Source organism: Patagioenas fasciata, chromosome 3, assembly GCF_037038585.1.
Source record: "Patagioenas fasciata isolate bPatFas1 chromosome 3, bPatFas1.hap1, whole genome shotgun sequence".
Taxonomy (NCBI): domain Eukaryota; kingdom Metazoa; phylum Chordata; class Aves; order Columbiformes; family Columbidae; genus Patagioenas; species Patagioenas fasciata.
This window is the reverse complement of record NC_092522.1, coordinates 23829674-23857541: the sequence shown is the minus strand read 5'-3', so window position 1 is coordinate 23857541 and position 27868 is coordinate 23829674. Positions and strand designations below refer to the sequence as shown.

At 41.5% G+C, this 27868-nt stretch overlaps 1 protein-coding gene across 2 annotated transcripts; it reads left to right on the top strand.

The window, feature by feature from the left end:
• The first annotated feature begins 1944 nt into the window (after window positions 1-1944).
• Window positions 1945-27756, top strand: EPHX1 (epoxide hydrolase 1). Of its 2 annotated transcripts, none has more exons than XM_071805947.1 (9): window positions 1945-2048; window positions 14963-15147; window positions 17025-17205; window positions 19276-19503; window positions 20694-20823; window positions 21315-21529; window positions 23926-24034; window positions 25016-25141; window positions 26639-27756. In XM_071805947.1, exons 2-9 carry the CDS (start codon window positions 14968-14970, stop codon window positions 26862-26864), a joined length of 1395 nt encoding a protein of 464 aa, XP_071662048.1. In that variant the 5' UTR covers window positions 1945-2048; window positions 14963-14967; the 3' UTR covers window positions 26865-27756. The 2 variants fall into 2 exon arrangements, with proteins under 2 accessions (XP_071662048.1, XP_065691171.1); XM_065835099.2 differs by lacking the exon at window positions 1945-2048 and adding an exon at window positions 3920-4106.
• The last annotated feature ends 112 nt before the right edge of the window (window positions 27757-27868 follow it).

Sequence of the window (27868 nt, the reverse complement as noted above, 5' to 3'; positions counted from 1 at the left end):
CAGTGTGCAGAAGCTCCAAATCTATAAATTCTTAAGGTGCCTTCAGAATACATCCAGGTGGCCAACCCTCAAAAAACTTACAAATACTGAAACACCTACTGCACATGATTTCACTGCTGATGAGAAGGGACTATTTTGATTTCACAGTCCAAGAAGAGTGTTTTCCTTACTCGTTCTTTTGACTTCTGTATTAAGCTTCCTTCTTTTCCAACTCTTCAGGCCTTTCTTCTTTTTAATTTGTTTTAAACTTATTGTTTCCCTTTAAATCTGTAAGATGTGTTCCTCTTATTTTCCTTTATATAGTGACTTTTTGGTGACTTTTTGGTTGGCTTGCGGGAAGAGGATTATTCTACAGTTGCATCTTTATTTTCTTCTACTTGTAGGTGTTAATAGAGGATTTCATTCTCAAATCTGAGCTTCAGTAGAGGGAGATTCTGCGTTGTCACACTTGTGAAGAGTATGTGTGTAGATGTCACAGAAACATTAATAAACTGCATCTCTAACTTCCTTATCCAATAATAGTACAAGAAAATAGTTTTTTCTGGATATCAAAAAGAGCACTTAGGATTTAGTGAATGAGAAGATCCTTCGGTTCAAACTGTTGCAATATCTACCTAGATTGTAGCCATTCATTTACTTTCCTGAAATATAAATTGCATAAGTTGGCATTATTTTATTTGGCTGATGACTGCCTACCAGTCTACAACTCATAATTATTAGATATCAGCAATTCTCCATAATAATTTGTCATCAATGTCTTTTAAAGAAATCATTCCTTATATTGTAACACAAAAACTGTTCTCCAAACACACCTGTCGTTGTCACTTTCTCTGTGTTTGTATGATTCTCTGTCAGAATTCCCTGCAGTCCCCTTATACCAGTAGTCCTCTAAGTTTCTATCATGGCCATATCCTCCCCTTAATTTGTTTGCTGTAACAAACTCCGGCTGCTTTAAAGGTGCATATGATGCCACATAATGTTCCTCTACCTCAGAAAATAACTTGAAGGAGTGCCGGACAGTGGAGTTGCTCGTGTTTTCCATTTCTCTTATTTAGAATCACAGAATATCTCGGCTTGGAAGGGACCCATAAGGATCAAGTCCAATTCTCCGCTCCTTGCAGAACGACCTAAAACTAAACCATATGATTAAGAGCGTCATCCAGACACTGCTTGAACTCTGAGAGGTTCAGGGCTGTGACCACTGCCCTGGGGAGCCTGTTCCAGTGACTGATCACCGTCTAAGTGAAGAACCTTTTCCTCATGTCCAGTCTGAACTCCATTTGACACAGCTTCATTCCATCTCCTTGTGTCCTCATTGGCCTCCAGAGAGAGGAGATCAGCACCTCCCCCTGTGCTCCCCACAGACCACAGTTGTGGACTGTGGTGAGATCACCCCTCAGCCTTCTCTTCTCCAAGGTGAAGAAGCCAAGTGACCTCAGCTGCTCTTCAGATCTCTTGCCCTTGAGGCCTTTTGCGCTTATCTGAACACACACCAATAGTCTGATGTCCTCATATTTAGGTGCCTAAAACTGCACCTGGTATTCGGGGGGGGGGGGTGGGCTACAGCTGTGCAGTGTAGATGGGACAGTCACCTTCCTTGATGGGCTGGCGATGCTGTGCTTGGTGCATCCCAGGGCACCATTGGCCCTTTTGGCTTTAGGGGTATCTGCATCTCTCTTTTGTTTTGATAGGCTGTGGGAGTTGAACAATTTTCACAATAAACAGCCAAAACAGTTCCAGTTAGGAAGAATGCATGTTAAGAACTAAACCTGATGTAATGTTTCTCTGTTCTCTGTATATTTGAGGTAACTGCCTATTGCTGTTTACTACTGCTACTACCATAGGGCTTAAAGTCCCACTCGTGAACCAGAAGCATCGTGTGTCTAGCACTGTTAAAGCACAGAGAAAAATTAATATTTAATGAACCGGGCAATTTAAGAAGGTTAACATCCACAGGAAGAACAAACACAAGAGTGATATCTCCAGGGTAGGAACTTTGAACCACCCTGTCTGCTTCATGAAAGGAAGAACTGGAAGGCACTAAGGAGGTAAGAAGGTGCACCTGTTTTAAGAATATGAGACAGCCTGGATAAGGTATGGAACTATTTCTTTAACAAGTTATAGAGGCTGGAGTTACTGGTAACCTAGAGGTTGGAGTTGGAATTTTACAACAAATAGGGGATAGAAGAAATACAATTTTTCTTTAACTAAAATAGGCAAATAAAATATTCAGTAGCTGTAACAAAGTACTATGACAGTTTGAGACATAATACAGTGGCATTTTTATCTATCGTCTTACAAAAGTTGTTATGTTTTACTACGAAATTCAACACAGTCCGATTTGTATGTTTGTGAAATCCCTGTAGTCCTACAGAAGAAAGATGGGTTGCTACTAATGCCTCTGCCATCTCAGAAAAAGGAGTGTGGAGCTGTTAGTGAAATAGATGTCCCAGAAGGGGCGGGATTTACAGCCAGCATGTTTTGTGTGGAAGAAGAAAACAACAACAAAAAAAAAAGACAAGCCTTACTTACAGAACAGTTCAGGCACATGTTGCTTTAAAACAGTTTTGGTTTTAAATTTAGAACTATTGCTACTTATAGCAAAACAGCATGAAAGCTGCACCAATTACTCTTTGTGCACCAGAGTGCTTGAATAGACAGGGATGACTGGGTAGAAGAAGCTGGAAGACATGAAAGGAATTGTCACCTGTCATCACAGATCTGTTTGTTGAGACTTCTCTTCAACAATCCAAAACATGAGATGGTGTGGCGGTGACCAAAAAATATCCCAAAGTAACATTGGAACCTGGGAGTGAAGCGGTAGTTGAAAACTGAGTTTGAATGGAAAAACCTCAAAGAACAAATAAAGAATTTAAGTTGCTTCTTATGTTCTTACCGATGGGATTAGTTGTTACAGCTTGATCCTCTGAGGCTTGCACTGATCCCTCTGACCACATTTGGAAGACAGACCTTGGAGAACACGTTCAGGGAAGAGGCACCCATTACACGCATTCTTAGAGTGATTTTTCTGCTAGGAGCATAGTTATGCTGCACAGGACAGTAGCTGAGTAGGTGGAGCAGGCTGAATGTGTTTTTCTTCAGTCAGCTCCACTACAGTGCCCTGAGTGCTGGTGAGACTGGCTGAGCAGCCCTTTAGGAAGCTCATGAAGATGATGGGGTGGAACATCTCCCTTATGAGGAAAGGCTGAGGGAGCTGGGGCTCTTTAGCTTGGAGAAGAGGGAGGCTGAGGGGCGACCTCATTAAAGTTTATAAATATATAAAGGGTGAGTGTCATGAGGTTGGAGCCAGGCTCTTCTCGGTGACAACCAATGATAGGACAAGGAGCAATGGGTGCAAACTGGAACACAGGAGGTTCCATTCAAATTTGAAGAAACTTCTTCTCAGTGAGGGTGCCAGAGCACTGGAACAGGCTGCCCAGGGGGGTTGTGGAGTCTTCTTCTCTGGAGACATTCAAAACCCGCCTGGACACCTTCCTGTGTAACCTCATCTGGGTGTTCCTGCTCCAGTGGGAGGATTGGACTGGATGATCTTTCCAGGTCCCTTCCAATCCCTAACATTCTGTGATTCTGTGATTCTTATAGGCTGTGCCACTCCATAGTTAGCGTGCCCTAAACCTGGCATTACAGCGGTGAATTAGTGTTCGCTGGGCTGAAGCCTGTGACAGTGTGACCTTAGAGCCCAGCTGAGCCCCGTCGCTCCCCCGGCCCAGCTGTGGGTCGGTACTGAGCACGGCTGTGCCGGAGCGCTGTGCTGGCAGCTCCGGCCCCGCCAGCGCCTGGGGCAGCAGGTGCTAATGCCCCGTGTCTGGGGCCGGCGGCAATGGCGGTAAAGCCTCCGCGGGCGACGGCTTATTCGCCTTCAGCTGTGGTGGCCGCGGGCTCTGCTTGAGGCACCCGGGGTGGGTCCCCACTGCGGCCCGGCGCTCCACGCCCCCGCGGCAGGAACTACATCTCCCAGCGGGCTGCGGACGGAGGGCCTGGCCGGAGGGCCCGGCCGGTACCGTGCCCCTCTCCGGGCGGACCGGTGTGCGGCCCCGGCAGCGAGCGCGGCGAGGTGTGCGCGGTCCCGGCTCCGGCCGTGTCAGGTAAGGGCGGGCAGGTGTCGGGCGGGGTGCGGGGGCAGCCCACGGGCTCGCGCTTCGCCTGAGGGGAGCGGCGGGAATCCGCTCAGCGCTGGGTGCTGCCGTTATCGCAGGCGCCCCGCCGCCGTCCGGAGACATAACCCCAGCGTCTAACGCGCCTTTCGCCTTTCCCCTTGCCCGTGTAGCCTCGGCGGGCGAGGTCCTGGTCCGGTGGCGGGGTGTTCGTGGCGTTCCCTGCCCGAGCATCGCGGGAGAGCAGTTTAGGGCTCTGCTAACGACATGGCGCCTCAGTCCCCGCAGCCGCCGCGCAGCTGAGGGAAGAGGGGGCGAAGCGAGGGCGCTGGTCCCCGACTTTCTGTCCAGTCAATGGAACGGCTTTTGCAGGTTGTTCGGTGTACGCCGTGTCCTGCCGAAGCCTGCGGACATTGAAGGGCGAGAGAGAGGGAATGGGGACTGTTAAAAGTGAGGTCTGCACCTACGTGCCTTAAGTACCATTATTTTAAAGAGTATGAGCCCCTTTACCATCCGGTGGTATCAAAATGTCATCAACAATAGGTATTATTAGAGTCTGAATAATAGCAGTGGTCCGGGTGAGGATGTTTTGGGTTGATTTCAGGAAGGCCCTAATCGGTTTTTCTGAGGGGAGAGTAGATGGAACATTCCCCGACAGCTTGCTTGGGCCAGAGCTATTTGTCCAGCTTAAGGTTCCTGATAAGCTGGCCTTACTGTTGACAATACTTATGGAAACAACAATTTTATTTAGTGTTCCTTGGGACTCTGGCCAGGTTTCCTGGTTTAGTTAGAATAAGTGGCTTTAACTATTGGCATAGAAATAGTGTAGTCTGGTTTTGGTTTGTGTTTTTTTTCTCATCTCTAAATAGGGATATGAAATTGAACTCTTTTTTTTTTTTTTTCTTTGTTTTGGTTTATGGATCATTTGCCAAACATGAAAATGAATGAGGACAATATACATAGTTCCCTTTGCTGAACAAGCATTTTAGGGATGAGAAGAAAGACTTCTAAGTTTGATGACCGTCTTCTGTTGCATAACTGGGCAATCTGCAAAGAGTAAGCAAATGATGCACTCGCTCCTCAGGTTCGGGTCAGTTTGTGAGAATTCAGCTGGGATTTTGGCTTTGCCCTGCAGTTAAAACGTGTCATAATCACGTGTTGCTTGATTTTCAAATCCTTTTGAATTAAGCTGCTTTCTCTTATTTTCACAGTATAGCTTTATTTAAAATCAAAAAACTTGCCTAGTTATTTTAGGTGAACCTACGGGATAGGATCAGTCTTAGAAGCCACTCTCTCAATTTCACATACACAGCCACAAATGCAGGGTTGATGTTTTGATTGGCACTGCTCTTTTGAGATGCTGTGCGTCTCCTCTGAAACGGATATTAGTCCTGTCTGAAGTAAGCTAACACTGAGACTTGAGTGCACAAATTGCTAATGTGTACTGAAAATCGATGGGAGATAGGCACCAAAAGCAATTAGGCAGCTTTTAAAAATCAATCCACAGTTGAAGTTGTCCAAGGGCAAGGATTAGATCTTTGTCAGAGCTGAAGTCTTTGCGGGGAAGGTCCTGGCACAGTGTCAAGTTTGTGTCTTTGTTCTACATCTTTTCCAGTCTTAATTCATATATAAAAACTTGGGTATTATTTGCTTAAACTCCGATTGTTTATTTATTCTGAATTTTATTATTTTTTTCACAGTGGCAATCATGGTGTTGAAGTAAATAATTTGAAATAGAGCACGGTCAGTAATAATCAGTTCAGCCGTAATCCACGTGCAATTTGTTGGTATGAATTGCCAAAAATAGGTTTGGGATTACTAGGTGTTTTAAAAGGCCCTTTTCCCCTCCTGTTGATCTACTACACTTCTTGTATTTGGTCATTCCATAGGGTAATACCATGTTTTCAGCCTGTTTGTCTATCAAGGGTTTCAGCAAAGCTTTCAGACTTACCTGGTATTTTTAGACATAGAACTTCAATGTTTAGTATGGTAAGCACTGTGAAACAAGTTCAGGCTTCTTAGCAGAATATACATGGCCAATTTGTTCGAAGTAATTGCAGGAGGTAAATAAAAAGGTTTGAGGTAATAATTCTGGAATGGTAATACTCCCAGAAATTCTTGTTTCTTCAGTAATAGTTTGTCAAGTAATTTGTCAGTGGAGAAGGAGCAAAGCAGGGATGGGGGTGGTAGGTGAAGTATGGCTTATAGCTGTAGGCAAAATGAATTGATTATCTTATATATTCCTATGCACATTTCTTGTGTTAGAGTATTCAAATTTTGTGGCCAGAGAAACAGAGGTAAAGCCTTGCACTTTATGGTAGAGTGTGCACTGCTTCGGTGAGTTTGCAAAAGAGTATTTTCTTTGTGCAATGCACAGTCCCAGAAAATGGCAGTCTTCTTTAATGTGCAAGTTCCAAATGTGGCAAATAGATCTCTAATTACTGCGTAAGTCCCTAAAGAAAAGTCACTTGGAAAGTGGAGCGTCTTGCTTGTCTCTGAAGAGCTTTGTTCTGCTTGTAATTAATGCTGAAAATATTTTCCCCGTTCTGAATACTACTACTGAAAAAAAAGTCCTGGATTCTTCCTCCAAACATATTATTTTTAATTAAAAGCAAAATTGTGTGTATAAATGGGTATTTATGTAAATAATAAAGCACAAAAATCTACTTCTAAAATGGCGTTTGCTTTGATATCTTGATCGTGCTAGACATAGCAGGATGGCTAACAATCATCTGAATATACTCTGGGTTTATGTTTGTTAAGGTTGTGTGGTTTTTTGTGTTTTTTTTTTTTTTTTTTCTTAAAGTGGCACTATCAGCTTTGATATACATTTAAGCATATTGTTGTTGATTAAATGCTTTCTGATTGGCAGGGCTGGGAGTATTTTTGTGGGAGTTGTGGTAGCCATGCTTTGTTAGCTGCTTTCTTCAACAGTGTGTGATGCTGACTGCCTTCTAATGCATTTGCCAGAATGAGGAAATTATCTGTGATCATGTTTATGGAGGGATCCTACTGGGGTAAAGAACAGGAGCTGTTTTCCAGGTTTCTTTGAAAAGTGAGCTGTTCTCCAACATTTCTCCAATTTTTTTTTGGAAATACTTTTGTTGAAGATGATTAGGTGTAATCCACAAGACAATTTAAGACTCAGCAAACTTTTTTTTTTGTTGTTCTTTCTCTACCTCAAGCAATTCTTCTCGTATTTCTTGCACCCAGCTGTAGTGGTTTTTGTTATTACTACTTCTTTTGAACTCTGCAATGAAGACACATAGACATTAGCTATTGCTCTACTGGTTTGTTCTGTATGCCCCGGGTGCCCACCACATCTATACCCTGGATATGCTTTGCTGTCTAATAGAAGATGAGTCTCTGATGTTAAATGGATGTGTGTTAGGAATCAAAAAGAATGCTCTGTTGAAGGACCTAGTCCTCTTGGCTGCTTCATCATAAGCATTAGTTGCTTTAGTCTGGTGGGTACAGGTAGTGCACTTTTCTAGATTAAGCCCTTAGATCCAAAGAGAACTTAAATATTTAGTTGTTATTAAGAGAGAGATGAAGTAGCAAGAATTGTTCTTGTTACATGTTTACTCTGGCACATCCTTTTGGTGTTGCAGTTATTTGACAGAAAATGATGACTACCATCTGTTCCCTTCCTCTCCCATCATTCTAAGTTTCTTTTCTCTTTGAGAATGAAGTCTTCATAGAGAGATAACAAGTTTCTATCTCTCCCTTTTTCCACAGTCACAATTTATTAAAAAATATTTTTTCTCCTTTTTACACTTTCATACACGTTTTCATTCATGCTGCACTTACTACTTGAAGACATGATCCTAATTTAAATTTACAGTTTGCACCTCATCTTACTATCTTACAGATTGCCAGATATTTCCTCTGGCAGTCTTTATATTCAGCATTTCCATCTCCACACCTTCTTTTAACTGAAAGAATGTCATCTGCTTTGTTCTTACATACTTTGGAGTTGAAGATTTCCAACTGTTTGCACTCTTTTATTCCCCTCTAAGGCACCATGTGCACATCAATTCTGCATGTGTTAATAATTAAAGGTTTTAGTAACACAGTTTTCTGATAGTGCTAATACGAAAAGCTTGTAAAGCTGCTAGTTAAAGAAGGTCTTTCCCTCTCTGATTTCATGGAAGAACCTTAAGAGAATTAGACTAATGGAAAACCCCACAGTAAACAAGACACATGCTGGGCCATACTGCCAAGCAGTATGGGGTGAATCCAAGTCCCATCTAGATCAGAGTGGGCAAAACATTGGCAATAATACCATGGCAGGAGAGGAAAGCAACCTTTTATAGTCTTAAGTATTGAAGGATTTGGTGAAGCTAAAAATAGAGCCTGAATTTCCACTAAGGCCTGAGGAACAATTACCTCTGTCTCGTTCCTTTATCTGTAATATCTCACTCTGTTGGTGCATCTGCACTTTTTTCCACCCTCTGTAAAATGCAGATACTGGCACAGGGTGAGGAGGTTAACCTCATTATTGCTAGAAACTCTGGTGGGAGGCAAAGCACAACAATGTGCTGTTCATAATTTATTTTCAGACATTAGAAGTTAAATGTTGAAGTAAAGCTCAAGATGTTCTTTGGAACCTATTTTATTGGAATGTGTGATTTAGTTGGCTGGACAGTGGCTGAGAACTTTTAAAAATTTTTACTGGCATGATATCTTTCAATTTTTTAACTGTAAGAGGTGGTTTGAGAGGGCTGTCTAGGAGACCCAGCTTTCAGCCGCATTCCCACCCAAGCTGTATGCCAGGTTTCTGTCGCTTCTCTGCATGCACGCAAAAATACTCTGTTGTTGGTCGAATTTGAGGGTAAAGGCTGGATAAAATAGGATAAAATCTTTGCGTGATCTAACCTTAATGTTGTAGCTGTCGGGTGCATTATTATGAAAGTTTAAACAGTTCTTTCATCCTTAATTATCGTGACCGAACAGTGACGATTTAAGAATCCTTTAGCACCTTTTCTGTCTGTAGAGTCCCGAACAGAAATGATTGCAGATGGAGGGTAGATCTCCTCCTCCCCCTCAATCCTGCCCATAGTCATTAAGTCACAAGAACAGGCATCCCACAGATCCTGGGTCAAATTCTGCCAGTTTGCATTTATGTAGTCCAAAGGGCTTTTTTAAGAGTCTTTGAAGGAAATTGAGTGGTTCAAGCATAACAGAAGCAAAATAAGGAAAATTGAGATAAATAAGATATGTTTTTAAGCAGCACATAAGAATGTGTTGGGCATGGATTTGAAAGAGCAAATAATGGTGCCTAAATATGTGTTCTTGTAAATGGAATATCTTACTCTTCAAAATGTGCCATGCAGTACTTTAAATCATGATTGTGAGATGTGTTTTGACTGGCCAGGGGTTGCACAAACGTGCAGCTTCTGGGTGAGGCAAAGTGAATAATGGTGAACTTGGTCTCATACTACTTTTATGCTTGGCTAGCCTTGGGCTTTGGAGCCTGTTGGGTTTCAGCGTAGTACTGAAGAGATTACGCAATTTAACTGTAATAGGCTTGTATGAGAAATCAGGTGGGAACATATTGTAGAAGGTGCTCAACTACTCCCCTGGCATGAAGTGCAACAGGGAACAATAGCTGTAAGTACAAGTGCTGGGTGATGCATGCAGGTACCCCCAGAGCCTTGAACCGTCTCTCTGCTGATTGTTACTGGTGTCCAAGGGGCAAAGCAGGTGAACGGCTGCAAGGGAGTGGTGCCTCACTGCCCCAGATGAGCAGTGTTCCTCTGAGGTGGTGGAGGTGTACCCCACCCTGTCCTGGGAGAGGCCTTGCCTGTCCCCTGGGAGAGGGAGTGCGACTTCTCCTTCTTTGGGGAGGTGGCCTCTTTCCTTGGTTGTAGCTTTCTGACTGGGTTCCTGCTGCACTGGCTTATTCCTGATTGTGAACAGTCTAGAAAAAGATTGTGGAACAGAATGATACCATCTCTTCCTGCTGTTTTGGAGATAGCATTGTGTGCCACCTCCCTATGGCAATAAAAAAATGTAAATGCTAAATTTCTTATCGAGACAAGCCAGAAACTCTGTTGGAATTGTATTTCCTGTCTTTGATTTGCTTCCCTGCGTAGGACGCTTTATTTCACCCAATGCCTACTTCTCCTCCTTTCCTGCAACGTTAATGTATCATTTTATGCTCACCTGGGAGATGTTATCAGTTATGTGTGAAGCAGTTCCTGTGTTGCTAAGCTATTTTGAAGCTTGTCATAATGCTCCACAAACTACATAAATAGGAAGCTTTTCTTATACAAATGCCTTCACCTCATGGATTTCTGTCTGTTTCTGGTCTTACAAAATGACAAAAATGTGGTGCCTGGAGATGGTAGGGCATAGGCTGAGCGTGAGGCTTCTAGGACTGTGCACTTGGTCCCTTTCAGGCTGTTAGTGCTTGGGGACCCTGTTACAGGTGTGATGAGTTTTTGAAGCAAGTCCGTGAGTTGTTTTTTCTTCAGATCTGTTGAGCAGAGGAACCTGCAATTGCTGCAAACCGATCTGTAAACACAGACGCTGCAGAAGATTGTGCCTTTTCAGTAAAGCCTAACAGGGGTGTTTATGTAATAGAACAGAAATAAATGGAAACATCACTTCTAAATTGAGCTGTTATTTCTCAGGGTAATTATTAATCAATAAAACCTTCTATCAGAGTGTGCTAAGTGCTCTGAACTACCTTGCAGTCTGCTAGTAAACCAGCCTTAAAATGTTATTAACTCTCAACCACGATCACCTCTAGCATGTGTTTGAAAGCAGCATGGTCTCTTAAGAGCTTTTGCCTCACCCGTGCACTAGCCAGTTTGCCTCAATATGGTTTAATACTGCCACTCGGAGTTGTGGGTGTATTGTGTGTCGTTCAAGCCATAGAAGCTGGGTTGTGTAGTGTTTGGGCCAAAACAGGTTTCCAAGTGTTACATTGCAAGTCTTACCAGGTGTTTATTTCTCCCTTAACATGTTTCAGATGAATTCTAATGCTGCAAGGCAAAGGTGAGTGATTACTAGTAGAACAAGATGGGATTTTGCCGTTAAGCTATTTCATAGATGGCTCCCCTGAAAACTAAACAGCACTGTTCTTTGGGGCATTTGGTACTGGGTACTGATGAAGACAGGGCATGAGACAGGACACAGCATTGATGTAAATAATAATTGTTCTGCTCCTGTGAAGCTATTGGCTCTGCTGTTAATGCATGAAATGCTGTTAATGCTGTTAATGCAAATCAAAATGCAAACAATGCTGAAAAAAAGTGCTTTCAACAAGGAGCAGTAAGATACTGTTAGAAAGCTTTGGGGTTTTATGCAAACAATATATTTCCTGATATGCACTTGGTCTTCTACAAGAGGAGCTAATTTTGGGGCTATTCACTGGGTCCATCACATTTACCATTTTTCTTTCAAAACATGTTTTTAAAGTAGCAAAACAAAAACATTCTTCTTTGAACTCTTTAGGATGAAAATACTGTCTAAGGTATTTAAGTACTGTCTACAAAAAGTATCCACCCTGAGGCACAGCAAAGTCTTAGAGCCTAAGTACTTGACTTTGGAATAAATGGAAATATTTCCTTCTAAGGTCTTGCCTTTGGTCACATAAAAAGAGGAAAAAGCCAAACCAAACCATGAACTCCCTTTGAAGTAGTCATTTTTAAAGGCAACGTGCCAGCATGGTTGGATCAAAAGAATCCAGAGAATAAACACACCAGCACTTCGTTGTTTACATCTCTGAAAACTGCAAGTATAGAAAAGTTTTGTTGTACCTGTTTCTCCTTCCACATTGATGGTACTGTATTGGTGTATCGTGGAACAAGTGTAAGGGGCTAAAAACTTCCATCTCCCAACAGCTCCATAGTGATTAGCGAAGGAAATTCTATTGTGGATGCATCACGACTGAGGCTGCTTTATGCTGTTCAAATAACACGCAAGAGTTTTAGAGAACTAGCTTGAATAGCAAACTTGGGAAATCATAGAGTGCATTTGCTCTGTGCAGTCTCCTCTCAGCACGGGCTGGGGAGGTTGGTAGGAACATGCTACGTTCCACTAACTCATCACTAGCAAAACAATCCCTTTGAGTGTGCTATGAACTGGTGCAAGTTAAAATGCTGCTGATGCACTTTGCCCTTTCTATTTTCCTCCTGCGTGCTCAGAAGAAAATGTAGTATAGTTAGAGTTCTAGGCCCCTGTGCTCATTGTAATTAGGAATTTTACAGGCACTTTCAAGGGAACTGAGAGAGATTGAATACAGAGAGCAACTTGGGATCTCTCTCTGTTAGCAAAACCAATCCCACCAGTATCAGAGTCTAAATGACATCTCATGCAAATCCATTTGTCACTGGCCCCAATTCTCTGCAACAGAAGATAGAACTTTTATGAAACCTGAAATTGATTTTGGCACTTATTGCTGGATTGTAAACAATCTCGTCCTAAAGTCTGTTTGGAATTAATTGCAAAAATTGATATCTTTTCACTTAGCGAATTCTTTGTGCACACACCCAAGGGCAAATGCAAAATATGCCTGTTTGCACACAATCCCTCCCGTGTCTTCTGCTGCAAAAATTCTGATTCCTCAAGTCTCCCTGGGAGCAGATGGGGGAAGCAGAAATATTTTTGTAGCTCTGGGGTACTCCAGTGACTTGGGACATACAAGTTTCTTGCTAGAGACCGGGCTGGGATTCTGTTCCTGGGGAACACAGTTCTGTGTTAGATGCTGTGCCTCAGTCACCGTGTTGGCAGAAGCTATGGTGCTGATACAGCACAAGCCAGGACAAAGAGCGCTCTGTTTCTCGAGGTACCCCGGCCATCCTGCCTGGACAATGAAGCCGGCACTGGCAGCAGCTCTTTTCTCTTGGCATGGCTGTTTGTTGTGCGGCTTTGTAAACATACTGAAGTTGGCCAAGAGCTTGAATTTTTCGTATGTGGTGTTTACACAGTTCTGCTGCTGAACCTTTGTAGTCTAGACATGGCCTGAATTGTACTGTGATTTGAGGGAAGCTGCTGTTCCTCTCATTGAAGACTTAGTAATAGAAGTGCTATTAAATACTATGGTGGGTATTATTTCTGTGTAAAGTGCATTGAGGTTTCTAAAAGCCCTTCCAGTTGTGCTTTGCAGTAAATTTAATTGTACTCTGGAGGCTCCTAGGCTGCATTGGTTTATATGTTGAGGCAAGCTGAAATTGGCTAAACTTTTTAATTTTGGGGTAAGTTATGGCCTGAGTGTGCTGGAGGTGGGAGAATATTGTTGTCTCGTGCTCCAGAAAACATAGTGAAGAAAAGACAGCACCTCCTCAAACAACAGAAATTATGGAAGGACAAGTGAAATGAATAAATAGATCAAGTTCTTGGAGTGCCTATCGTTTCCATTTCTCTAGCCTTGGAGGACTAAGTAATTTCAGGTTACTTTTCAAGGCTGTAGTGCTAGCATATGTAAAGAAGATGTTTTTGTAGCTTGGTGTCCTATCTGCATAGTGCCTGACTTCTCTACAAATGTTTCAGTGGATACTTATTTTGTCAGTTTTATTTATTTATTGTCAGCCATTAGAAAATTAAACTCAAGAGACTGACTAAAATGTGTCCTGTCACATAAAGACACTTACAAGACAGGTCAGTTTCACTCCTGTTACAATGAGGTGAACTCCGATTAACTTGTGTTGCAATTCTTGTTTTGATCCAGGAATACATCTGGTCAGTTCTATTGACTCTTTGCGCGATTTCAGAGCATCAAATTGCGACAGCAAAACCAACCAAACCTTCTAGCTCTGCAAAGAATGAAGACTGTTCTGTGTCATAAACAACGCTTGCCCTACAGAAGATTTTACATACTTCATGTCTTATTAATTCCCCAGCAAATGAGCATTTGAAACATGACATTCTTTAAAATTATGCATTAAAATGATGACAGTGCTCTTCCTCAAACCATCTTACAAACATTTCTCATATGTAAGGGCATACCTGAAAACATTAATTATTAAAGAGTCTTGAGTATTTTTTCTACTTCCACCATGAAACAGTTCAAATATATTCAAAATGGATTCTTTTTTGTTACAGTGTTCCGTGTGACTAAAGCACAACAGCCCTGGAGTTGGGTTATATAGATACACTGTGAGATCAGGTTGTTCTTCACAGTGACAGAATTTTATCACTTGGGGAAGGCTGTTTTAGATCCAGGAGAGCATGCATGTGATCATTTGGTTTCTCTTTAACACTTCAGAGGGAGAAAGAAAGGGAAGGCGCTTCTACCCTTTGCGCTGCTGCTCCAGGGTTATGTAAATATGTCCCTACCCCACTCGCCCAGACTGATTGGGAGGTACAAGGTGGCTGCCCTCATGCTCTTCACTTTTTATTCTCTATATGTGTCTTAGCTTGTTTTCCATCCAAATGTGTAACAATTGATATGTGAGCCTTACTGAAGAGGTTATCTGCTTTGAAATTTGTGGAAAATCTAGAGCTTCAGAGGAAGAGAAAGCATTAAACGTGAATTATATCCACAGTCAATTCCTTTACTGTTGAAGTTTGGCAGCAATCAGCAGCCATTGAGGAAGCCAACATGGTGTGTTTAATCAGAGGACTGTTTACCAAGCCATTGACTTGCTTTGAGTTCTGTTTTGATTAAATGACCTTTATGTAAAACACTATTTTGTAAACACTTTTTTGTAAAACACAATTTGAGTTGTATAGGTTAAAACATCCTTTTTCTGAAACTTTTACAGAAGCGTTGATGTCCTGTGAGTGACAGAACATTGTGCAGATCAAATCCTATCTTAAGAAGCAAGTAAACCTCTATAGTCTTTACAAAGTACATCACTTGTCTCTGAACTATGAGTTCTGTTCTTCTGTTGCAGGCATTATGCTGCTTGAAGTATTCCTGGTTCTGGGGACAGTCATCATCTACTTGTTATTCACCAAGAAGAAAGAAGAGACATTACCGTTCAAGGAAGGATGGTGGGGCAAGGGACAAAAGCCTGACACTGAAGAAGACACAACTATTAGGCCATTTAAGGTGGAAACTACAGAAGAAGAGCTGAGTGTAAGCAAATATCTGTACTGGGGAGAGAGAAGTATGAAATGGCTGAATAAATGCAGAACTTGGAAATAATTTTTAAATTGAACTTATATTTATGGGAATGAGCAATGATATCCAGCACTTGGTAGAAGGTATTTTTCAAGTACTTCAGAAGATAGGTATGGATAGGCAGATTTCATGTCCTGCTGTACAATTTTGTTCTCAGCTGGCTGTTACAAGATTGCTAGTAAATAAACCTCCTCTGTAAAGCCTAATAAACATAAAAAATCATACTAGAGATTACTCAGTTTTGTGTTCCTGTTTGTGCACCTTCATCAGTTTGATTGTGTAGGCCAGAGTAAGAACAATGTCATCTTTTTTTTCGTTCTTTCAAAAGCAATTATGAATATCTCATTTTCTTTACTGCTTTATATTTGCAGCTGTGTTGGATGCTGATTCTTGTGTAATTAATGATCATCTTGGTTCAACGCTAATACCAGAGTGGTAATTACAGTAAACACATAAATTGCAGAATTTGTTAGCAAGATTTTGATTGTGTGTGTTTAAGTTGGGGATAGCACAATTTCATAGATTTGTGTGGAGTAGTGGTTCAAAACAGTATTCATGGGATTGCTCATATTTTTCATTTATAATGGATTCCTATTTTCTCAGTTAGGCCTGGGTTTTTTTTTTTAACGCTTTGTTTGCTCTCCTCAGTAATATCAGTGGACACTGATGTCCAATGTTTTCCTCTTACACTGCAGACACAAAGCTAGATAATTTCTAATTTACAGATGTCTTTGAAACACACAGTTCTGTATTATGACAGCTATTGCAACATAATCCATCAGTAGAAAACTGTTTCTAAATAAATTCTTACATAAACTAGGAGTTAGAGTTATGGTAGCATACATAAATAGAACATTCATAAAGGTGTTGAGCATGGATAAAAAACATGTATGTAAAGATGTGTTAAAGACTTCATTTAAAAATCCATGCTTTCTGTACGTGTTAAATACCAAAAGCAGTGAATGTACATACTAACATAAAAAACAAACAAACAAACAAAAAACAACACAGCAGCTTATCCTAAGCTTATCCTAGACTGGTACAGCCTGTTCAGTGTGAGGCAGGAGCCAGTGCCAACACCTCAGAATAAGAGTTACCTCTGTCGCTGTTATTAGAAGATGTTGTTCGGGTTTAAACCCCACAGAGGTTTGAGCAGGGTTAGATTTCTAGACCTGCCTTCCACCCTCAGCTATTCTGTGGTCCTGCTTGCAGTAGGAAGGGGCTCTTAGTTGTCCTTCCCTGCTGACTGATTTTTTTGATTGATTTTTGCAGTATTGTCAGCATCCCACATGACCATGAAGTGCAGTAGGAAGGTCACTTTGTTATTCTAGATTGGGAAACCTTTACTCCAGTCTAGTTTCACAAACTTTGTGGCCATATGAAATCCCTTGGAGTGCTTCCCAGTGAAGACACCCAGCCCCTTGGTTTCGGAAGAACAAACACTTTGGGCCAGATCCATGCATTGATTGTGAGGTTGGGCTCACAGATAACCTGGGGAACAAAGTACCATGGTAAGGCAACAAGACTGTGAAGCCACAGTGCTCTCAGAAAAGTCTATTGTCCTCTGTGGTTATCAGCCTGGCAAACAGGTTAGTCAGCCCTGCAAAACAAAGAACGCTAAGAACAGGTGTGAATGGAAGAGGAAGGAGACCATCAGGGGGAGAAAAAGAATTGGAACAGCTGATGGAGCATCAGCAAAATGCACAGGTGTCATGAGACATGTTATTTTCATTGTTTTCATTTCACTTAAGAATAACTAGAAACCAGCACAGCAGAGCACAAGATGGCAGACAAGAGCGCTTGTAATGTCTCTTCTTTCTTCTTCCCTACAGGACTTATTTAGGAGACTTGACCAGGCTAGATTCACTGAGCCACTGGAGAATAGTTGCTTCCATTATGGGACTAACTCAGTGTATCTCAGGAAGGTTGTCTCCTACTGGAAAAACCAGTTCAATTGGAAGAAACAAGTTGAAGTCCTCAACAAGTACCCACAATTCAAAACTAAGATTCAAGGTGTGTGGTGTTTTTCCCTTAAACAGTAATTGCATAATCTTGTCTACAAGGGATCTCGGTGGTAAGAATTCTATGGCTGTGATTCATGTGCCTTCCCTCCCTGGCTGCCATGGTGTGGATCACTGGCACTGCTGCTGAGGCAGCGAGAAACTGAAGCCTTTAGGACAAGGAATGACAAATGGAATTCCCTCGTGCATGGATGGGTTGTCAGCTGGTGTTAACAAGAGCCAAGTACAGGCATTTGGAAACAGAACCAACGTGTTCCCTGACTTGCATGTAATCATGCAGAAATACCCACAGATGCCACCTCTTGCTCCATGTAGTTCCCCAGCTGCTGCTGTCAACAGTGGTGCACACTGGCTGCTCAGGCTGTCGCTGTGTGGCAGAAGTGCTCTGCTGCACCATTTTGAGCATTCTTGGGCCTAAAAATGTAGAATGCCTTTCCCTTGGGTTGATGTACTGCTAGGTGTCTTGTCGTTCAAAGCACAGGAGCTTCTGTCACACTGGATGTTTTAAATACTTGAATTAAGAGTTGTGCTTGGGTCATTTGGTCATACAGTTGAGCCGGCAGTTGTCTCACATGATGGCAAAATTCAAGCTTGAGATTATGCATGCCTTTTTTTTTTTTCACTTGCACCCATAGTCCTGAGTTATTTCAAATGGGGCAGTTCACCATAATATTTAAAATGGATTTGGGACAATAAATGGTTGTTACATAGTGGTTAGAACATAAAGATTTTTATTTAAATGTATACAACATGGTCAGTGCTGAAATGATAAAAGCAAAAAGTCTTCCCATCAAAAAGAAAAAATATGTATAATCTGAGACAAGAAAGAGAAAATAAGAGAGGGACAATGCACTATGTACAGCAACAGGAAGCGAAATTTCAACAGTTAGGAATAATTACAGAGATGAGCCATGAAGAGACAAGATCAAACATGCCGTATATCAGATTTCCAGCTTCTGTCATCACTTAAGTTTTTCAGAGAATACAGATATCCACAGAATTGTCAAGGATGGTGAAATCTCAGTCAGTGAAAGAGGGTGGGATTGCTGGTGAGCTGGACTCGATGTGAGTAAAATGTGCCTAAATACATCAAGAGATGAGGCATTCAGGCTCTACTGAGAGCAAATCGTCGTTTCCTGGAAAGCAGAGCCCTGAATGGGTTTGAGGAAAAGCAGCTCACCTGACGCAACTAGTGCAATGCTGGTGAAGGCTACTTCTTATGTACTGTAAGGATCACAAAGGAAACAACTGCAAATTTACCTTTTTGCTTAACAATAAGGGGACTGGTACTAGAAAACAGTTTCCTGGTTTGGTTTACTCGGAGATACTGAAAGCTTTGGACAAAAGGTGGAGAAGAACTACAAAACTGAACGCTTTATTTTAGCAAGGCATTTTTTCAAATCCTGGATTCAGCATGATTGGTTTATCAGCAGTTAGGATGTGCGACTTGATTACAGGAGGCCTCTACAGGCAGGGGATACTTAGTGGAGGCTTTTTAAATTCATTTTGCCGTAACATTAGGATCAATGGCTGGAAACAGAAGCCAGACACGTTCAAATGGAAAGTAAGGCATGCACAAAACAAGGAAGGTGATTAACACCCCCAAACAAATAGCTACTAGTTATGAATGATTCCCTATCTCAAGTTGCAGTTGTGTGCCTTTCAGGAAGAAAAACCTGTGCTTGGCTAAAGCCTCTCTGGTGCCATATAGGCATATTCGGGGAAAATTTAAGGGCACTTGAACCAACTGATGTAATCGTCTCTTCTGCCTTTAAGCTGTGTGAGTCACTGTGTTACCGTTAGTAGATTGCTTCACTTCTATGTCTTAATTTTCCAGTTTATTTTAAAACGTAAATATGCCGACCTCATTTGGCTGTTGTGATGCTTAATTGCCCATTATAAAGTACTTCAGGGTCCTTGGGTAAAAGGATCCAGAGAAGTGTGGTGTGCTTGCACACTCACCAAAAAAGGACTTGAGAAGATTTATTAATAATCTGTTCTGTGATTAGTTTTATTGTCATGGTAGATTTGGGCATGTTAATGAATTATTTTATTTTTACAGGCATCGATATCCATTTTGTTCACATAAAGCCTCCTCGTTTGCCTGAAGGCCAGTCTGCAAAGCCATTATTAATGGTTCATGGTTGGCCTGGCTCATTTTACGAGTTTTACAAAATTATCCCTCTCCTGACGGATCCTGCAAGCCATGGCCTCAGTGATGAACACATTTTTGAAGTCGTTTGTCCATCCATCCCTGGTTATGGTTTCTCAGAAGCACCCCACAAACAAGGTACGATGTATAAGAAGAAACTGAACTAACAGAAGTTTAGTCTCACAGTGAGACAGCTCCTGTGAGCAGAACAGTAACTCCTGGCTCTTGTTTTGCAGTCTGGAAACAAAAGATTCTGTGTGCCCTGTGGGAAGGAGATAAGAGTGTGACTTGAAGTGACACCATTAATTAGTTTCAGGAGCAACGTACAGAAAATTTACAAAGTACTATAAAAAGTTATGAAGTAACAACTTATAAATTGTAATTGAGGCAATGAATTGTGTGGGGGTGAGCAGGAAGAGTAAACTGGATTTGTTGCTGTTCCTTTTGGGTGTTTTGAATCTGTATTCAACAGCATTATACAGGTAGGTGAGAAGAGCTGAAACAAATCAATTGATATATCTACATGGTATATTGCAGCCAATACCTGGTTGTTCAGCTTGTGCTCTGAATTACACAAACACAAGCTGAAACACATTGGAGCAAGGTGATATTTAAAGTGATACTGAGCTTTAGTATTTAATTACATGTGCAGGTGAATGATGTGGGGAAGGTTAGTTTTGCTTTTTGCTGCTTCTCTGGTTATGATTTATGCAGTCAGTATTTAGTGAAGTGGAGAAGTACATTATTAGTGGAAATGTTTCCAACTATCATTAAGATGAGACTGTGCACCCAGTAGACAACCTGATCTGGTTGAAGATCTCCCTGCTCATTTGCAGAGGAGTTGGACTAGATGACCTTTGAATGTACCTTCAAACCCAAACTATTCTATGATTCTGTGAAAATGGAAACACATTCCCCAGGCAATGCTCAGTGCCTCTGACAGGGCTCAGCTGGACTGTGACGACAGTTTAACAGGGGGTCTGGCAACTCCTCAGTGGGGCAAGTGCATGGGCAGCTAGTGCAGTTAGGAGAACACGAGTCTGCAGCAAAGGCTGGACTTCTTCCTCACGCTTTCTGCTTGCTCTCTAGATTGCCTGGATGATGTGATAAGGGCTTCCATAGAGTCTGTCAGATAGGCAAGGAAAAATGGACTTGTAGCGTTTTAGGAACTTGAATATTGCCTTTACGGGGAGAATGCTGCACAGTCAGAAGTGTAGCTGGAATTTATGCAACAGTGTGTGGTGGTTTATTTTTATATATATATGTATGTATATATATATATGTATGTGTATATACATATATATGTTTGTTTGGTTGGTTTAATGCAGGCTTCAATTCTGTCAGCGCTGCTTCTGTTTTTTATGAATTGATGCTCAGACTGGGATTCAACGAGTTCTATGCCCAAGGTGGTGACTGGGGCTGGCTCATCTGCACCAATCTAGCCCAAATAGCTCCCAAGTGAGTACCCCTTTGGTAATAGCGCTGCGTGACTGGCATGCAAAGCTGTTTGATTCTTTCAATAGTTACTTCTTGTGCGCTTGAAAGTTCCTATCGAAGTCCTCATACGAGCACTGTGTAGCTTCTCTCTTCAGTGCTCAGTGTTAAACAGTGATCCAGCATTTCATACCTTAATTTATACTGAATATCTGTTCTTTCAAATGGTTGTGCAGTTGTTTTGTACTGGCCCCGCTGGGGTCTGGAGTGGGATAAGTACTTGTAACAAAAGGAGGACTTGTGGCTTGGTGTGCGGATTACTGACAGTTGCCTCTTTGGCTTGTCATTTTTGTGTGGAAATGTGCAGTACAAAGTACAGCTAAGGTCATGATGTAACTAGCAGGTTGGAATTTAACTATGTCAAATTTTGTTAATAACATTTTAAATGTAACAACTTTGAATTGCCTTTTTTTTTTTTTTTTAATTTGTGGGGCTTTTTCTGTGTTCATTTTTAGCCATGTGAAAGGTCTCCATTTAAATCTAGCCTCAGTTACAAACTTGGGGTTCACTCACCTGCTCTCCATCCTGCTGGGCCGCTACCTGCCAGGGCTCTTCGGCTTCCAGGAGGAAGATGTCAGGCGGATGTTTCCCTTCTTGGAAAAAGGGCTCTACAGGATCTTGGTGGAGTCTGGCTACGCTCACATACAGGCTACAAAGCCTGATACTGTTGGTAAAACAAACGAACCCTTTGAGCTCAGAATGCTTAATCTGTTTTAGTTATGCTTTCATAGAAACAAAACAGACTTTTTAAAATATGCTGAAAATCAGGTTTTTGTCAGGGAAACTGAAGTAGGAAGGTTAGAGGTTTTAAAAGGTGGGCTCCTTTTCTGTATCCAAGTCAGAACAGTTACATATGGGTATGCAGCATTACACTCACTTTTACATGCAGAAGTGGTAAATCTGTAACATCAAAACTGAGCAATCTCTAAGTGCCACTGGCCTCATTTTCAGTTTTCATAAATAAAATAGTTTATTTAATACTTTTCCAATTCTGTTATCACTGAGGACTGTAATTCTATTTCAAATGCAGCTTTGCTGACAACAAAAGGTAGTTTCTTCACAGAGAATGGATCACATTCAAGTGATGTAACTTAAAGCAAGCTCTTAGTTGTCTCAGCATGTAATGTAGCTTATTTATAGGGATAAGTAATACCTGAAAAGTAAAATCAAATTTAGTTTTCACTTATTGTTCTGAATCACTTGCAGAACTTCAAGGGGAAAAAAAAAAAAAGGGGTATACCTATGAATGTTCTTTCTAGATGAGCTAGTCACTCAGATTGCTTAACTGCTCTAAGTATCTGCCTATTAAGTGTTTCTATTTTAAAAACATCTTTTTCAACTGAATGGGACAACCTAGTCAAGAATACTGAATATATTTTAGTTTAGTGCAGCACTCATGGATTTTATTAAAAACATAGCTACAGAAACTATTTCTTAATGGTTTTCCATAAGTTTACCTACAGAAGCAGAAGCAGGTATAATCTTAAAATGTGTAGGCAAAATATAATTTGATGGATTTAAACCATCTTTGCTCCGTTTGAGTTTTGGTTTCTAAAAATTACCAGTCTCTAATTCCTTCTGTGCTTTAAGAAAAGATGGGGAAGCTGGTAGCTGAAGGAGGCCCAGCCATGCTCCTGCTGCTGGGGATTTCTGGCTGATTCTTCTTCCTACCAGTAGTGCATAGTCTGTGCAGACTGGGAACCAGCAGCCAGTTCATATTTCGGGAGCTGGAGCAAGAACATTCCTGCAATTTTGAGAACAAAGAGAAGAACGTGGCAGGTTCCCATAGGGGGGAAAAAAAAAACCAAGCAGGTAGCTGGAAGCAGCACAGCCATGGAGGCTGCCACAATCTTTCTGAGACCGCAGGTGGTACAGGGCAACCTTGCAAGCTGTCCTAAGTGAGGAAGTTGTCTCTGGCTCTTGATACATATGTACTATGCTTGCTGATACTATACTCTTAATCACTTCAGAGCTGGCTTTTGATCCAACTGGCTTGCATGGATTTGATTTTACACTTTTTTTTTGGGGGTGGAAACCTGCATGGAGCGTGGGTTCATTTTCAACTGACTGAAACAGGCAGTCCCTGTATTTGAAGTACTGCTAGGACCTGTGTCAGTTTTTCCTATATGCAAACTGATGTACTCTTCCTTGTTCGCACTATACGAGAACACACTATTGCTTGTCTTGTTCTGCAGATCTGGACAGCATGCTCAGTATAACTTTTTTAAACACTTGGTATGTCTGTTATCAATATTAGTTGTTTGATAAATGAAACTCAACTATCGTATTTAAATAGCAATTACTTATGAAATTGTGTTAGCTGTAGTGTTAGGCATCTTTCAGAAAGGTTAGGTTGATAGAGGTGGAACTTCAAATATGCTGCTGTTCATCAGGCAAAGCTTTTTTCTAAGGTTTTTCTGAGCAGCTGGGAAAGTTTATGATCCCTGTATTTCACAGCACTTGGATGTATGAACAAAGTTCCAGGTGCAGGTGCATTTTTTCTGTCCAAGCAAAACAAACTCTAAAAGGTATGTTAAGCCTTGTCCTACATGTGAAGGCAGTTGGCTATATCTAATTCAGAAGATGGACCTTTTAGTAAAGCTTTGCTCTTTTTAAATAACTTTCTAATAATCCTTACAATGCTTTTGCAGTTAGGTAATGGTGCAGATTCTCCAGGTCATGTGTAGGCATGTGGGCTTTGGCACTGTAATGCTGTAATACATGACAACTTCCAGATTAATGGAAGCAAACCCTACTTGGCACATAGAGCTTAATCTTGTGAGTTTACAAGAAAAAAAAAAAGCAGAAATCCAATACTTTTACATCAGTTCAAACTTAACAATGTGAGCTAATGCAGAGCCTGTTGGTTTGCAGATACTATCAGTTTATAATTCAACAAGAAATGGCTCCACTGTGTTCTACTGTTGCATTTATTTACTTAAGAGCACTGCTGTTGGAACAGCTCTGTGAAGTTATCTACCCTGTATTATAATGGGCTGCTTCTGTAATAGTCTGAGTTCAGTAGTCAGATATCACAATTTTAGTTGTTTTCCTCCTCTGTTTCAGGCTGTGGTTTGAATGACTCTCCTGTAGGACTGGCAGCATATATCCTGGAGAAGTTTTCTACGTGGACTGATCTGGAATTCCGTAATTTAGAGGATGGGGGACTAGACAGGTAAGCGTTTCCTCTTAGTACCATTTTGGATGAGGTGACTAAGCCCAGAGTCATAGCTGAAGAAGTCTGTCAAATTGATGGCCTCGCATCTCATAAGGAGTGACCACAAACGGTGCAGTGCTGTACTACAGCGTGCAAAGAAGCAAAACAGGCCATGAAGGCTGATGGACTCCCTTCCCACTTTGATCTCCTAGAAAAGAGATAGAACTTGCAATTTCTGGGTATTATAAACTCACTTAGATGGAAGAATCTCATAAGGACAGAAAAACAAAAGTTTAACCTACATTAAAATGCTGGGAAACATAACTCATGATTCATTTTAATGCTAACAATTAACTATCTATGAATTTGCTTTAGATTGATCAATATTACTTATCTACTTACTGTTTGTTAATAAAGGATCATTCTTAGTGCGCCACAGAAATCTGAGATGAAGTTCCCTTTGAAAACTGCAGAGGTACCTGGCAGGAATGAAGTGGCATGTTATGAGAAGGTCCGGTGATAAGGGATTTTAATAGAATGTTTGTGCTGCGTACAGCTAATAATGTGATATGGAACATGCACTGTTTACAGCACATGTTGGTGTGATGGGTCTGTTGAAGACTCATGGTAGCATTTAAAATTATAAATAATAAATGGCACAAGCTGTTCCATGTGTTCTTCTGCTCCTACTCTGCCAGTGTATAGACAGTAGAGACAGCTATGCTGGAGCATAAGGTGCCTGTTGGAGTCTGCCTTCCCTGTAGGAGTTAAATCCTCCTTCCCAGTTTGTGTCTGCAAGCCTGTAACATACTTAACTGGTCACTGACAGACAGAGGGGGAGTAGTACACTTCACCTCTCAACTCTTTTCTCAACCAAGTTAACTATTTTTTTCCTGTACCTTTTTTTTTTTTTTTTCTTACAACCAAACCAAGTTCCCGCTAAAGTAATGGAAAATGGTATTTGTTCTAACTAAGCAATCTCTGGGCTTACCTATTCAGGAAGTTTAATCTGGATGACCTGCTCACCAATATCATGATCTACTGGGTGTCAGGCTGTATAGTCTCCTCAATGCGTTTCTACAAAGAAAATTTTCAGAAGGGGTTAGGCACACAGAAACATGAAAGGTAAGTGGTTGTTTTTCTTTCAGTATTTTGCCCTGAGCTTTTATGGTTGCAGACAGGTTGCTTATCTATAGCTCCTGCAAGTTTCTGAATGTTGAGGAAAAGCAGTGCTGTATCACAGTGCTCCTCTGCAGGATGGGTCTGTCAGTTGTGCTTGGAAAACATGTTAGTTAGGTAAGAATCCTAAGCCATCAGTGAGGAGATATGACTGGAGGCACTGCTTGAGCACCTCCCATTCACCATGTATCCAAGTAAGGAAAAGCACATGCAAGTATTTCCAGATTTTACTTCAGTTACTAAATTAGCCTGTGACTGAGTCATGCAGTCAGTTTTGTTTATTTGTTTATAGCTTTAGTACTTTCCTGGACACAGTTTTCCTATTTCTGCAAAAGATTTAAGTCCTACCTTCAGTATAATGACAAACTGCAGAATTTGGAAGTCGGTACGACTGATGTTCGTGCTGCGCAGACACTTAAGACAGCAGTTTGGTTGCATATACTTGTGTCAGTTTGACTATCAGTGAAGGCTTAAACCTGCCCTGAGGTATTTGCAACCACAGCTCACTGCTGTGGTATTTATGTAGCTGTGAAATGATGCTTCCAGGAAGCTGACTCAGTTCTTGACGCTGTTGTGGCTACGCTGTGGGCAGTATCCTGCTCCCATTCTGCCTACACGAGATGAGCTATATGAGCTTTTTTGTGCCTAGAGGAAGGAGTCTCAGAGTCCTGTGTAAAATTAGGCATCCTGGTTTTGGGCTTCCTGTGGTTACGTGCCAAACGATTTTTGTATCTACATTTTAAAATCTGTCACTTCTGACAATGCAGCTTATGTGTATGGGGTATTTAAACCTAGAAAATGTTGCTCCATTTATAACAAGCACTCCACTTTCTAAGGTACTTTTCCCTTCAAATTCAGTTGCTTCCCTACTCTTACTAATGTGCAAAATGTTCTGTAGAGTGCATTTGTGCCAGTTACAAGCAAGAAGTCTTGCATTCAGAAATGTTTCCTCTGAACTAGTCTAGATTTCCAATTATTCTTCCCCTCTCTGCGTCCTCTGCAGCAGTTCAAGATAATTCTTCCCCTGCCTATCCTCCAGTTTTCCTGCCAGGCTCAACCTGTTCTAGTTGTTATCTTCACTGTAAATCTCTCTCTGGCCCTTGTCAAATTGTGTGATTTCCCCTCAATACATGACTCTTGAGCCCTGAATGCAGCACTGAAGAAACCTGATACCCACCATCTCCTAGGGCTTTTTTCTCAGTTTCCATACTTCTGTCATGCCCTGAATCCCTTGTAAAACCGCCTTAATATAAATGCATGCAAAAATTACCATTTTTTTTTTCCAGGAGTGGGAGTGTCTTCAAATTTGGGATCTGGAAATCAAATATTAATTGCCTGACAACAGTGTGCCCAGCTGTTTAAGAACAACATATGAGTAGGATTTCCCATTTCTTGCAGAGTTAAGTGTTTGAAAAGTTAAAATTATTCTCTCTCCTCTCTCAGGCTCACAGTCCAAGTACCTACTGGCATTGCCTCCTTCCCTAATGAAGTGATGCACACACCACAGGCTTGGGCGCAGAAGAAATACACCAACATCGTGTCCTTCCATTTCATGCCCCGAGGTGGCCACTTTGCAGCTTTGGAGGAACCTCAACTTCTTGCTGAAGATATTGTGCAATTTGTTGGGAAAGTAGAGAAAGAGCAACTTTGGAGAAAGAAAGGAGACTAACTCCACTACCAGACAGCAGGGTAGAATCATAGAATGTCCTGAGTTGGAAGCGACCTACAAGGATCGAGTCCAACTCCTGTTGGTTATAGCTTAGTACATGTACAGGCCTTATGAAGTTGACTGTAATCCATGTAATTTGATGTTATTCTTGCCCAGATGTGAGAGAGGACAGCAAGAAAAACAGTTTACCTCAAGAGATGCTGCTGCAGAGACCTACACATTTTGGGTTGCGTTGATTTTGTTCAGCTAGGCTAAGAAAAGAACACAAAGGTTAATTGGTTATCATTCTCCCTCAAGCACAGACTTCAGTAGTATTCCTGACTCTTGCTTTGAATTTGAAAAATACACCTTTACAAATAATAACATAACTAATAACAGTTTAATTGTTATGAAAGGCTTTTTTTTTTTTCATGGCAGCAGCAGTAAAACTTGAGTTGGTGTACCTGTGAGGTTCCTCATGGAAAGAACAGGGAGTAGCCTAGCAAGACTTAACTTGCATGAGTGCATGGGATGCACCAATGATCTACAGCACCTCTAAACTAGCCAGCTGGCTACTGCTGGCTGCCCTTCTGTGCCAGCCTGGGCTGGGAAGCAGCGCCCTGGCTGTGAGGAGGCTCAGCACTCCTGAGACAGCAACACGTGAGGAGCAGCTGAAACACACGGGAGCTGCTCTCCTGGAGCTCGGGCCAGGAGAGGCTGGGTAGGAGTAATTATAGACCAAGCTCCCTCTGCACTGAATTTGTACTCGTAGCTAAAATCATAGCCCTGGACAGGCTCAAGACATTATGGCTTTGCACTGCTTCTGCAAGGTATTGGTATTACCTCTTACTAAAGAATAAAAATTTAATTAATTCAAAATCAAAAGAAACTTGCATTAAAGCTTTGAATAATACCTGTGTGTTTCTTTTGAATTTTTTAATAACTGAGGGTTTGCTTGGTGACAGCAAAGAAGTGTCAATTCAGAACCTACGGATTCTGTACTGCATCTGTTACAAAGGTCAGAT